The 14315-nt window shown below is 37.0% G+C and overlaps 1 protein-coding gene across 1 annotated transcript; it reads right to left on the reverse strand.

Moving 5' to 3' along the window:
* Nucleotides 1-1463: 1463 nt before the first annotated feature.
* On the reverse strand, nt 1464-14246 carry BRIX1 (biogenesis of ribosomes BRX1). Its single transcript, XM_074207924.1, has 10 exons — nt 14039-14246; nt 10530-10641; nt 7208-7251; nt 4185-4255; nt 3809-3858; nt 3632-3705; nt 3463-3513; nt 2972-3073; nt 2090-2218; nt 1464-1927 (listed from the first exon to the last, which is right to left on the reverse strand). Exons 1-10 carry the CDS (start codon nt 14195-14197, stop codon nt 1655-1657), a joined length of 1065 nt encoding a protein of 354 aa, XP_074064025.1. The 5' UTR covers nt 14198-14246; the 3' UTR covers nt 1464-1654.
* Between the last annotated feature and the right edge of the window lie 69 nt (nt 14247-14315).

Raw genomic sequence — 14315 nt, forward strand, 5'->3', positions numbered from 1 at the left:
TTTCCCCAAACTTTTTCTTCTATTTCCCTATTAATAGGACAGCTAACACTCTTCCAGGCACCCAGGTTCATGTCTATTATCTTCCAAAGGGTTCACCTCACATAGCCAATTGCCAAATCTTAATTTCTTTTCTCTACATCTCTTATGTCCCCTTCTTTCCAATCAACACAGCCACCACTCAAGTTCAGACTTTCATCATGTCTTTTCTGATCTATTGGATTAGCCTTTCAACTACTCACCCTGCCTCAATTACCTATCCACTCTAATCCATCTTCCACAAAGTTGCCAATTTGAATCTCCCAAAGTATAGGTCTGATCATGGCACTCCCACTACTCAAAACTCCAATAGCTCCTAATTATCTCCACAATAAAATATAAAGTTCTTTATTGGGAGCATTTAAAGCTCTTCACAACTTGCTCCCTTTCAAATCTTTACAGGAGGCAGTCAAGATGGCAGAATAAAAGGAAGTAGTTCACCAAGTTGCCCCACCTCTGTACTCATACAGACTTAGAAAACCCACTTAACCAAATACTGATGGGGAAATCCAAGAAAAAGTCAGTAAGATTCTAGCAGTATATGGAGACAGAAGTCTGGATTCTTGAGTTGGGATCTGGCCAAGAATGTTTATACAGTGTGCTCCAGAACAAAAAGGTTATGCAAAAGGGAAAGAGGTCTCAGATCCAATCTTTCATAAACTAGTCCCCTTTCATTTCCAGTCTCCTCAGATCTTACTCTTTGCCACATATTCCTAGAGAAGGACAGAGGTCTCCTGGCTGTTTCACTAACCAGACTTCTCTTGATTTCATTTTTTTCTTGTCCCCCATGACTTGAATGTTTTACCTGTTCATCTTTACCTTCTGGCTTCCTTTGTACCAATAAAAATCTCATTTTCTACAAGCCTTTCTCAACCTTAATTCTAGATTTTTCCTGCGGCAGATTGACTGAGTATAGCAGCTACTGTTGCTCAGACCCAACAAGATCAAGAACTTGTCTAGCAGGCCTCTTTAATTCCCTGCTAGACCACCCCCTTCTAAGTTTCCTTCCATCTCATCTATTTGTCTTGTATTTTCTGATTTATATATGAAACTTTATATATATTTATATATGAAACTTTATATATATTTATATATGAAACTTTATATATATTTATATATGAAACATTATAATGTTAAGGTCTTCAAAAGCAGGGAATGTTTTTGCTTTTTCTTTGTATTTCTTTACGGTTTAACACAGTATCTGGCACATAATAAGCACTTACAACCTTGAGTTATAATAAGTGCTGAGTAACTGATAAGTACTTTTAATTCAATAAAATGTATTTGAATCTTAAGCCAGCATTTAACATTAAATATTGCCTTAATGGTGCCAAGCAATTAAATCTTCTGAAAGCACATTTTAAAAACTTTTAGTTAACTAACTTATTAATTCTTAATTAATGAGAAAAATAAAAGTATACTTGCACTCTTATGGCACTATATTTTATTGAAAAAAAATGAGATGACCAAAATAATCTTCTATCAAACACTTTTAAGCCTTGATTTGTTCATGGGTCCACTTAAGAAGTATCAAAGTCCTTGATAAGGAAAAAGTATTTACATATTTAATGCAAAATAAATACCAAAAAAAAGGAAAAAACATTTGTTTCCCACAGATTCACTCTGGTTTCTTAGTTTTCAAAGCTTTCTGCTTCATTTTTCTTTGTCTTTTGTGTATCTTTTTCTTTTTTGTTTTCAAACTGACTTTGGGCTCTGGTTTTACATACAGTATTTCCACTGGCTTTTCTTCAGATGGAGTCTTAAAGACATCATCAGTAGGATCTTCTGGAATAATATTTCTTTCTTCTTTTTTCTTGAGCCTCTGTACATCTTTGACTTGTTGCCTCTCCCTGTATTTTGCGGCTGTAGCCATTCTCACTATACGCCGATGCTAAAAATAGAACGAAGAGCAGGATAAAAATAAAAGAATGTTTTGGAATTTGGATAAGACAATTATGGACAATTTCTTTCACCAGAAATAGAAGACCTATATGTTGCACAGAAGACCAAACAGAAATAATTTACCCTAAGTAAAACCCCAAACCCAGCTTACCATATTTGGTGACTGGTAGTGTGGATTTTCATATAAAGTTGGTCCCCCAAAACTGCCTTGAAAAATCTTTATGAGATTTAAGACAAAACGAGGTCCAATTTCTACAAGAGCAGCATCTTCTTCTATGATCTATAATAAAGAAATATTCTCAACTTATTTCTGATGGCCCCTCTATAAGTAAGAGCTGTTAAGAGTTCCATCACAACCACGTCCAAGAGATATGATCTTATTTTATTTCATTATACTTGGTTACATCATCTAACAAATAAGATGATGGAGTACAGAACAACTAGTGTCGGTGTCAGGAAGATGTAGTAAAGATCTTTATCTGACACTGGCCATATAATTCTGAATAAGTCATTTAAGTTTTCAGGGCTCCTACTCACTCCCATACATATAGTTCCAAAGAAGAAGTCACAGGTATCATATTAACTGATAATTATATGTATAACAGTTCATAATTACATAGCATTTTATAATAATAAAGTTCATTATATACAGAATTTTAATTAATCCATACAAAAATCTCATGATAGGTAGTGTTATATAATTACAAACTGGGAAAATAAAGCTAAGAGGGGTTAAATGACATGTTCCAACATCATAAAACTGCTAAATATAGAACTGGAGGCTTGAATCTTGCAATTCACTCAACACTGGAACTAAGTCTAATTTGTAAAATAGGATGGGGGGAGGGAAGGAGAATCTGAGGTACTCAATTAGATGATCTCTAAGGTTCCTACCACCATCCTAAGAAGTCAATGAACATAGGACATGGGACTTCCAGTTCAAAATTGAGTGCTCTTTCCAAATGGTATCAGATTTTCAAAATACTTTGAGCACCTTAATTCAAAAAAGAAAAAAGGCTTTTATTTAGCTTACCTGATAATTACGAAACCAGATTCTATTATCCATAATGGTGAATGTAAACACATGATCAACAAATGGTTGGCTCTTGGGATGGTATTGTGGAGTACAAAAAATCTATTGAAGAAATGCATACATACAAACATTCATTCATAAATATAAATATATTTTGATCTAATTCAAATTCATATTCTTATACTTTATATACCAACAAATATATCTAACATATTCATTAAAAATAAATGCATTCTCTCCTTTAACTGCAGAAGTGGGAAGTTATAGGTGTAAAATATTATATAAACTATCAGCTGAGGTTGATTTTCCAGAATTGTTTTTATTATTTTAGTATTTGTTACAATAAAACTCTTTGGAATAGGGAGTATGAGGAAGAGAAAGAGGGGGAAAGCTTCCTAAATGGATATAAAATCCAAAAGCATAGAAAAATTATTTTAAGGAATTCAATTGATAGTATACTTCTAGATATATACCAGTTTCTAAAGATTTACCTGGATAAGCAGTTCTTTGATCAAAGAATAATGTGGCAATTCATCAAAAGTCTACAAAAGCAACATAATATTATTATAGGCCAACAGATAATAATTTAACAATAGCCACACTAAAACATTCCACATAGAATAAAAAAATAAGACGTCATGCAAAAATTACAGAACTTACAGGATCAAAAGACAGAAGAGGACGTGAACCTCTCAAACAGTTTCCAGTCATCTTTAACTCTGCCAAAGTATGAACTGCAATGGATTGTGGAAAAAAGAGATTTTAGGCTTGTTATAACTACTCCAAAAATATTTTAAGCAACACATTAGAAAAGGATTCATTATTTTATCAACTTACTATTTTGAACTAAGAATTTAGCTGATGGTCCTTGAGGTGAATTGGAAAGCCTGAAAACCAAGAAATTCTTTAAGGATTTTGGAAAATATAAAGTGCTCACTAAACAATTAATGCTAAGAGAAATAAAATGTATTTCTAATATATTAACAACCTATTATCTTTAGTGTTTATTTTTTAAAAACATAAAAATCTTCCATTTTTTTCATAGCAAACTTCAAAGATATTTATAAAGGCAAAAACGGAAAATGAAACAGAACCCAAGAGTCAAACAAATGGCTTGATATCTTCCTCATACAAAACATGCATCTCTATCATATGTGCACCAAAGGTATTTTAAGTTTAATCATTCCAAAGTTTAAATGATATATTCTCTTACCACATATAGAGATCTTGTTTTTTCTTGGCTTCAAAATAGATACATTTATTACAGTTCTTTATTTCACAAACCTAAATGAAAGAAAACAAAGCTCTAAAAACTGACTCAAATAGTCTAGCAAATTTAACAAGAATTCTTTTCCATAAATGTTCAGTAGATGCTAAAATGAGGCAGCCATTTGATATTAATCAACAGACATACATTATGTGCCAGGTAGTGGGAATACAAAGACAAAAATTAATTTATATTGTTTTGAAGAAAAACATTTATATCCAAATACCTCTGAGTAAATATAAAGGGGTGGAGAAGGAAAGTGTACAACATAAGGAAAGGTATCATAAAGTAGTGAGACTGGAAGGAAGCAAGGGATTTCTAATTTCTGTACAAGTGAGGAGGGACCATTCCAGATGAGGAAGGAGGTAAGGGTAGGTGACCCATGTAAAGTTCAAAGCCAGAAATGCATTATATTACGTGAACAGTACAATTAGGCTAATCAGACTGAACTGTAGGACAAGAGCAAAAGGACCATGAAAAGGACTATAGGGGAGAAAAGGAGAAAAAAAAAATGGGAACTAGAACCTTTTTTTTGGCTTTTTTCTTTTAGGATTAATTTTTAAATTTAACCAGACTCTCTACCTTTTCATTTCTTTCTTCTCTTGTAGTCTAACAATTCCTTTCTCCTCACACAAAGAAAGCTGCCTTGGCTCTAGCTTTCTGAAGAGATGAATTTTTTTTTTGAATTTTATTTAAGGCAGTAGGGTTAAGTGACTTGCCCAAGGTCACACAGCCAGGCAATTATTAAGTGTCTGAGGCCACATTTGAACTCAGGTCCTCCTGACTCCAGGGCCATCGCTCTATCCACTGCACCACCTAGCTGCCCCTGAAGAGATGAATTTAAACCTGAATTCCCATTAAATCCCCAATGCAAAAAAAAAAAAAAAAAGAAAAGATGCCTTAGTGCTATACTGAAGGACACTGGCATACTTCATTCTGGTCTAAGTACACAGTGCGAGTATGGAGGAGTAAGTGGCAGAGGAAGACTTGGTCCAGAGATGTTGCCTGCTATACAGTACAGGCAACATCACTGCCTTTTACAAAGTGAAAACAGATCTAAGGAAATTAATCTTTTTCTTACTTTTATTAGTGAATGACAAAGCTATGCTGTTTTTCTGTTGTTTTTTGTCTTCCTGATTTTGAGTCATTTTAGAGGCCTTTCTTTCTAGTGTGAGCCTGGGTTGCCTGCCCTCTTTTACTCTTTTAGGAAGCTTCAATTCACTTGCCACCTTCTCGGAGGTCTTTTCTGATCCTGGGAGTAAGCTTTTAGTGCTGTCTCTCCCTATTCCAATTACACTGTAGTTATGTGACTACCTAATTGTTCTATCTTCTCAATATAATGTTCCTTAAAGGTAGGATCAGCTTTTCATTTTGTCTCTGTATCCCCAATGGAATGTACATAATAAATGCTTACTGAATTACATTAAACATTAAGGTAAAGATTAAAGCTTTAAATTATGCTACATTTCTAATAATGTAGCTTAGTAAAATCCTTAATTTATGAAAGACAGATTTGAACAAAATCTATTCAGAATGACACCAAAATATTTCCTCATATTTAGAGAACCAAAGAAGCAATGTAGACTAGATTCTAAATATGACATTTAATCATAAACTTACTTCAAGACTACAAGCTCTAACAATTTAAAAAATATAAACCTTAAAAGGTTATTTGGAAGTAAATTCTAAAACATCTCACCTGTCAATTCAAATTTAATACTATTCATAATCCCTTAGTTTCAAGAAAGGCTCTGTAAAGGCAACTAGATAGATCGTGGATACAGCACTGGGCCTAGAGTCAGGAAAATTTAAGTCCTAGTCAAGTCTGAGACATTGATCAATTGTGTGAATCTACCTCAGTTATCTCAGCAGTAGAACTGGGATAATCTCCCAGGGATGTTGTCAGGAAAAAATGAGATAACTGTAAAGTATTCAGCACAATGTCTTGTACATAGTACTTAATAAACATTTATTTACCCCCTTCTGAAACACTACCCAGTTAGTACTCAAAACTTACATACCACATACACAGTGTCTTAAGTTAATGTAGGGAATAGGATTTTAAGTATCTAGCTAGAAGACAAGTTTAAAATTCATGTGATAAGAAAAATGGTAAAAATTATATACAAAGGCTAAATTATGTGTAAGAGACTAAATGCTGTAGAGCTCATGAGGAAAAAGATGATTCCATGTATGTGGACTTTGCCCTGGAACTTGGAGAAAAAGGCTGTTTTGAGGGTGGAGGACATTGCAAGTAAGCGGTTCATGTGAACAAAAGTAATATGATGCAAGGCAAATCATGTGTTATGTTTATAAGAGTGAGAACCCTTCATGACTAAAGCATAAGAGCACATGTTTGGGAATTAAGGGAAAGGCTAGAAAGGCAGGGCAGGGCTTGAAAGCTCCAGTACTTTGACAAATAATTTGATGCTGAGTTATTAAGTATTAATCAGGCATTAGAATGACACTTAGGATTTATTAGTACAGCAAACTCCCAGGTAACTCCCATTGTCTCCCGTTTTCAGAGGAATAGTCCAGAGCAAAGATGTTAAACTCAAATAGAAACTGATTTCTGAAGACCACAGTTTGATTCAGAAAACCACAAATTAACATTATCTATGTTGTACTATGTTTTTTATTTATTTTGTTAAACATTTCCAAGTTACATTTTAATTGCGTTTAGGTAGCAAAAGAGTTTCCAAGAGTTTGACAACTCTGCTCTAGAGCATGAGATTAAATAACTCACAGCCAGTATGTATCAAAGGGTCTGGTCTTCCTAGCTTCACTCAGCTCCCTAGTTACTATGGCATGGTTATCTCTGGCTAGACAGCACTATTCTAAAGAAGCAGAACAACAGCCAATGCTGGATTTATTTTTCAAGGGAGTTAATTTCAAATCAAATGTCATCTATATTTTTAAATCAAAATTTCTAAAGGATGTTTCAATAAATTTTACATTTTCTAAATTACCTCATTAATCACAAACAGCTTGTCTTTTCGGTCCATTTTGGTATCTGATAAAAGAAAAAAATTAAATAAAAATGACCAATTTCTAAAAGATTTTCAGAGTTCCAAACAAAAATCTATTCTAAAAATAGATTTATTCACATAAAGATTACCCACATAAATCAATATAACAAAGAATATTCATTTTTACACTGAAACAAAAATAAACATTTTGTCCAATTATTCAAATGGATCAAAATCTCAGATGTCCTCCTGTAATGCATATGGCAACTATTCATACCTGCTCACCCTGTGTGACTTCTGTCCCAAAGAGGGGAGCTGTTCCATGTGCCAAAGATCCTCCCTGCTTACTCTGTGCAACTGCTTTCTAATGGAGTACTCTGGTTGTCCAACTATCATCCCTCACCATATTATCAAGCTTATCTTCTCTTACTGACATCTTTTACTTAGTCTTCTCGGTTACATATTAACTTCCTGCTCATACCCATTCTCTATTTCTAATGTTTGTCTGCATATTCATTTTTACTCCTTCAAAGGACGTTGTATTCCATATTATAATGCTAGTTTTTTTTTTAAATTGGTCTTCTATTATCAGTCATTAAAAGAGTTTTGCAATTTCCTAGGTAAATCCAGGTGGTCTTTTCCTCTCTTTTTAATTCTGTCCAACTTGATGACCAGTTCTACTTTCTGTAGATTTATACTCTAGGCTCTCTAGATTTTCTATCCAAATACATATATGCCATAATCTAAGCAACATTCTTCACCTAGCTTGATCTTTCATGTGGCCAAACTCCTTTGAAAGAGTACAGCTCTTTCAGGTTGATTTTTTTCTGTGGTATCTCCTCTGTCACTTAGATGACTATCTGTTTCTAACTGTTTTATGGTCTGATGTTAAAGGCCAGAGGTTCACTGTCTAGGGTGATTTTTATTGTTATATTCTGAATGACTCTAATGTATGGATGTGAAATTTTTATTATAAAAGATCCTATTAGACAGTTTTTTGCTCTATGGAATCCAATGTTTTGAGGTTTTGGTTTGTCTGGGTTTTTTGAGGGTTTTTGTTGTTGTTGTTGTTTTGGTAATCAACTAACAGTAAGCTCAGTGTATTTCATTGCCATCAGGTAAAAATGCAGTCCATTGTTGAAAATCACATTTGAAAGCCTATTTATTTCCTTATTGTTGCTTTCACTGAAGATGGCCTTCGATTCACATATAAGAAAACAACAGAAACTAACATTTATGTAGTGCTTTAAGATTTGTGAAGCACTATACAAGTATTATTTCATCTAACCCTCACAACAACTCTGAGAGAGAGGTGCTACTATTATTCCTATTTTTACAGAGAAGTAAAGTGCCTTGCTTAGAGTAACACAGTTTTTAAGTATCTGAGGCAGAATCTGAACTCAGATCTTCTCAACTCCCAAGTTGAATGCTCTACCTTTATGATCCCATTAAAATTTTATATTGAGTTGAAAGACATAGGAACCAGCTATGTGATTCAGTGGATAAAGAGCCAGACCTGGAATCAGGAAAAGCTGAATTCAAATTCAACCTCACACACATAGTAGGTGTGTGATCCTACGCAAGTCACTCCACACTGTTGTCCCAGTTTCCTCATCTGTCTAGAGAAATGGAGAAGGAAATGGGAAATTCTTTGCCAAGTGATCACAAAGAGTTAGACACAACTGAAACAAATGAACAACAAACAACAAAGTCATCAGTTACTGAAATTTTCTCTCAATTCCCTTTCATTGGTATATTATCTAAGATATTTTTCCTGTGCCTCTGATTTCTTACCTTCTTCCAGAGATCTTATAAACTGGTCCCTCAACATCCTAGTATTACCTAAAGGTGTTTCCTTCAATGCTGATCTCTCTATGACCTTGGGTTCATCTGGCTGCTTTCGTCGTTTGGTCTTTCAGTACCATTTTTACATCCTCTATAAGCACATTCAGGACTGTGAGGTTAGACAACAAGTGTGATGTCTCTAATGGAGACTACTGCTTGCAAATTTTCCATTTTCTTGGTTTTTGTTTTGTACCTCTTTCATTTTCATCCTTAAATGTTTTCTTTGAGCTATGGTCTGGCACCAGATCTATAATAACCTCTAATAATGCTTTGAAGTTGACAAAGTCTCTAAGGTTATTGATTTAAGGACCTTAGAAGTCAATTAACCAGTCTAACCTTTAGTTTATAATGCTAAGGAACTGAGTCAGCTCAGAGAGATGGACAGTCCAAGCTCATTCTAGATCTGAACCCAGACCTCCTGGTTTCCAACCCAATGCCCTTCCCATCATACCGCACCACCCTGCTCAATTTCCTGTGAAGTGGGTGAGTGAATGTTTAGTTTGCAGATGAGGAAACTGAAGGTTTTTCTGAATCCATTAAACTATATCACCTTGGATATCATTACAACCCCTTCAGTAATAAAAACTGCAATATTCCTGGCTTTGGCAGCTTCAGCTGCAGTGCCTCTTCAATCATTTAGCATCCTAGAGTGTCCTAGCTTGGGAGCTCAGAGTCTTCATCCAGTCCAAGGGCTGGATTCTCATGAGCTCCAGACACCTCACAGCAGCCTGTGAGTTCACATGAGCTCCAGAAGCCTCACAAAATCTAGCAGTTCTGGAGAACATCCAGGGTCAAGAATTAAAGGAGGGCAGCTAGAGCTATGCAACAAAAGAAATGGTGCCACAGGCACTAAGTGCATTACAGTGCAATATAATACTTCATGCTTATGTTATCATAATTCTGATATAGTGGTGGCTGAATGGCATAGAGGACTGAAGGCTGGGCCCAGAGTCAAAAAGACCTAAGTTCAAATTTACCCTCAGACACACTTGCTAGCTGTGTGATCCAAGTAAACTCACTTAACTTCTTTCTGCCTCAGCTTCCTAATTTGTCAAATGGAATTGTGAAGATGAAATGAGTTAATAATTGTAAAATGCTTAGCATAATGCTACCGTTTTAAGATATTATATAAATATTAGCTATTATGGTAATACTCTGAGCAAGAAAAATTTAAATTGTATTAATTCTTTTTAAGGAAGTAAAAAAGCCTATAAATCCATTTTAGAAAAATTCATACTAAAGAAATGGAGATGGATAAAATGGATATGATCAGGTCACTTGAAAAATTATTGAAAGTACTTTATTCTCTAATTATGCTAAATTAAAATAACCACAGCATCACCACACACTATGTGAGTTACATGAAATATTACTCTACATGGAAATATAATTATACAAGCAATCAGCATATAACTATTTCCAACATAAAGTTTAAAAAGTATACAATGAAAAGGGATAGCTTGTAGGAAAAAACAACCTGCTTTAGAATGAGGCATCAGTGTTCTTAAATCTTGCATTAAATGTCTGGTTCTGAAATTTATTCCCCTTGATGAGAAGATAAGAACCCGTTCCTTATTCTTCCATTTACCCTAGAAGAAAAATAATTTTAAAATATACAAACTTTATAAAGATATGGATACATAGTCCCAAAAGCTAGATCTAAAACTTAACTAGACAAGTAGTAGCTTGATATGTCTGTTGGCACATTACACATTTATACTATAATTATACTTCTTAGTATACATTTAAATGGGAAGATAAAAAAGTAATTTTACAATGACCTCTAATAAAAAGAGAATTCATATTATATTCAAATATAAAGACATTAGAAGTACTTTCTTCACAATATCATGTGAGGTCAGTACTAAAAATATCATCCCATTTTACTAATGAGGTTAAATGATATTACAGTTATACGGATACCAAGAGTCTGAACTGGGATTTCAAAGCCAAGTCTTCTGACCCTAAGACTTGTAATACTATATAATAAATATGGGAAAGTGTGATTGGATTAATTATTCATATACTGTATAAGATATTCATAGAAATATGAAGAGATGCTTTATTTAGAACTGATGTCAGGTACAGGGATATAAAGATGAATACAAGGCAGCTTCTTCTCTCCCTAGAGCTGCACAGGTTCACACTCTGTTTTGAGACATAACATATGCGCAAAGAAAAAGAAATAAGAGCTGGAGGAGTGCTATCAACTCAGAGGACTGGATGAGCTTCTAGGACAGATGGAACTTAGGTTGAGTTAAGGAGAGGTGGGAGAGCCTCCACCTGTGGGAGATAGTTTGGGAAAAGTCTAAGGCAGGATGTAGAATATGTCACATGGAAAGAACAGAAAAAAAAAACCAGGCTGGCTGGAAGGACATGTAAGGGAATGATGCATAATAAACCTGCAAAAGGTAGCCTGAAACCAGCTGGGGAAGGGCTTCAAACACAAGAAATAATGTCATGCTAATTTGGCCTGAATATAGAGCCAGACTGTAAAAAGCTTTCTAAGTCAAACAGAGGAAGAAGCCACTGGCGGCTTTTGAGCAGAAGAGTAACAAGGTCAGACCTATGTTTTCAGGGTAATAGTCTGGCATTTATATGGAGAATGGACTGAAGTGGGATAGTCTAGTATATCAATTTGCAGGAACTGCTGCAATAGGCCGAGAAAGAGGTAAGAAACATCTGAACAAGGGTAGCGATCATGTAAGTGAAGAAAAGGGGATGACTACAAGAAATGTGGTGGAGATAGAATCAACAAAACTTGGCAAATGATTTGTATGAGGGGTGAGAGGAAAGTAGACAACACAAAGGATGAAAACCTGAAAGACTAGAAGGACAGTGATACCCTAAAAAGAAAACAGATAAGTTAGGAAGAGGAATAGATTTACAGAGAAAGATAATGAGTTTATTTTATATATGACATGCCTGTAGGTCATCTACTTGTTGGTGATAGAAGACTTGAATGACATTCTTTCAAGCATAGTTTTAAACTACCACAAGAATCAAAAATTCCAAAATCCTTTTATCAGACTGACTTCTAATTCCATTTTTCCCTTACCTCTGCTAAATCTACTCATTATCATCATTGTCCCTTCTCATCCCAACCTTCACTATTTTCTCCAGATATTTGATTCTAACTTTCTGCTTTGGCTTCACTTTTCTCCTTTCTCAACTTCAACTTTATAGTCAACCAGTTCCACATTATAACTGTCACTTACCCTGTCTTCATCAATACCTACAGTTTGTCAACCTAGTCGTGGACTGTTTCCTTCATCTGCCACTTACTTCCCCTCCTGCTCACACATTGCAGAATGGATATGCAACATCATACAACTAAGCTGGTGAAGCCCAGCACTGCACTTCTCAACTCAGGGTCTTTGCAATGGCTGCACTAAACCCCTTCTTATGTCCTCCTAGGATAAAAAAGTTAGAGATGGAAGGGCTCTTGGAAGCCACTGAGTCCAACACCCTCTTGGTATAAGCTTGTTTCCTCAAGTGCCACTTCCTACATTGTCTTTTCTGATCTCACCAGGTGGTAGTCCTTATCTTGGATGTCTATTTTGTATACATTTCAATATACTTGCCTCAAAGAAAAATAAAAGCTTAATAAATGCTTCTAGACTGGTGATTACATCACCAGCATTTCACATTTGCACCTACTACATTTCAACTAAGGTATTTCATCTCCCTTCCCTCATGAATTTCTCCTCTTAGTTTCTTTTGGTTAAATTGGCTAAATATTTCTGGCACTTAAACTTAGGAATTTTCTACTCCTCTTACTTTGTAGATTCCCCAAATCCAAAGTGTTTATCTTTTGCTTTTACCTTCATGCCTTTTTATTCCCAGTGAAAAAGCCAGATTATTTCAATATCCAAACAGCCTCTAGACCCTAAATCTTCAATACATCTTCCACTCACCAAGATCCAGACTTCTTTGACCCCATGATTCCCCTGGCGTTTCATAGTTAACCACATAAAGTCCAAGTCCCTTTATTCCTGACAATCTAACTCCAAACTACCACCTTTCCTAATTCAACTACTCTCCACTATGAATTATTTACTCTTGCCAGTCTGAACTCTATCCCCCCCCAAAAAATGTGGCACTTTTGTCCCTTTCATACAACTACTCACATCATCTCCTCTACTTGAAATGTTGCTCTTCTTAACAACCCTTTCAGAGCCGATTTAAACTGTCTTCTTTCTTATTCTTTCTCTGATCCTTTGTCTGTATTGCTATTACACTGATATTGTTACATTCACTCAAATAAATCGCAAACTTCGCTTCTTTCTGTCTTTCCAGGCCAAATACACTCTTCATCACTGAAATTTGAGTGAAACTGCACGGTGCTGTATCCCGTACAAGACATTCTCTCTCTCACCCTGAACAGCCTGTTCCCGCCTGAAATGCTTTCTCTTCTCCCCAAAACTAGGAGCATCTAGTTGCCCCCCTTCAAGGTTCAGCCCAAGTGCCACAAGAGCCCTTTCCCGACTCCCCCGACGTCGGTTCCTCTTCCATAGGAGAATCCTGAACTACTGTGTTTTTATCTTTTCTCTCCCAACACCAAGGGCATCATCTCGGACACAGCCGCGGAACGAGCAACCATAGCAGAAATCTCGACTCATTTCGGAATTTCTCCCAGAAGCCGGGTCAAGTGGGAGCCTCAGAGACGACTGAGGCCAAGTGTGCCCAGCAGAACTGGTTGGAAATAGAGGGTTTTTCCACGGCAGCAGGGGGCAGCGGCGGAGTCCCGGGGGGCAGCGAGGAGTGGCGGCCGCGCCTCCCGTCACGGCGGGAGGGGGCGGCCGGGGCGCGCGGCCTTCGTAAAGGGGCGACGAAGGCTTCGTTTCGGCGGCAGGAAGCCCGCCGGCTGCGGGGCTGCTCGGGGCCGCGCGTGGCGGGCCGCCCCTCGGGGACGTGCGCTCCGCCGGGACGTTTACAACGACGGCGCCCGGTGCGCAGGCCGCGGGGCCGGGCCGCCGCTCTTACCTTGGAGACCGGGCCCGGGATGCGGCCCTCCCCTTCCTCTTCCTTCCCTGGGGCCGGAGGGGGCGGCGCGGCCGGCGCCGCGCTCTGCCTCCCCTTCTCCCTGGGCCTCTTGGCCTCGGGCCCCCCAGCTCCGCGCCGCTTCCTCTTGATGGCCGCCATCTTGCCCAGCTCCCCCGGCGCGGGCGCCGCACGTGGCTCGCTCCTCCTTCCGGTCCCGACCGTAACGAGAGCGTGCGGCGGCTTCGCTTTACGGCCGTCGCGCTGTGCCGTCGTGAGA

This window comes from Macrotis lagotis, chromosome X, assembly GCF_037893015.1.
Source record: "Macrotis lagotis isolate mMagLag1 chromosome X, bilby.v1.9.chrom.fasta, whole genome shotgun sequence".
NCBI lineage: Eukaryota > Metazoa > Chordata > Mammalia > Peramelemorphia > Peramelidae > Macrotis > Macrotis lagotis.

Coding starts and splice junctions, on each gene's coding strand:
- BRIX1 (XM_074207924.1), bottom strand. CDS start 14,197: ATGGCGGCCATCAAGAGGAAGCGGCGCGGAGCTGGGGGGCCCGAGGCC. Junction 7,252..10,529: donor GATGCCTCATTCTAAAGCAG/GTTGTTTTTTCC, acceptor TTCTTTTATCAG/ATACCAAAATGGACCGAAAA. Junction 2,219..2,971: donor TCTGGTTTCGTAATTATCAG/GTAAGCTAAATA, acceptor TCTTTATTATAG/ATCATAGAAGAAGATGCTGC.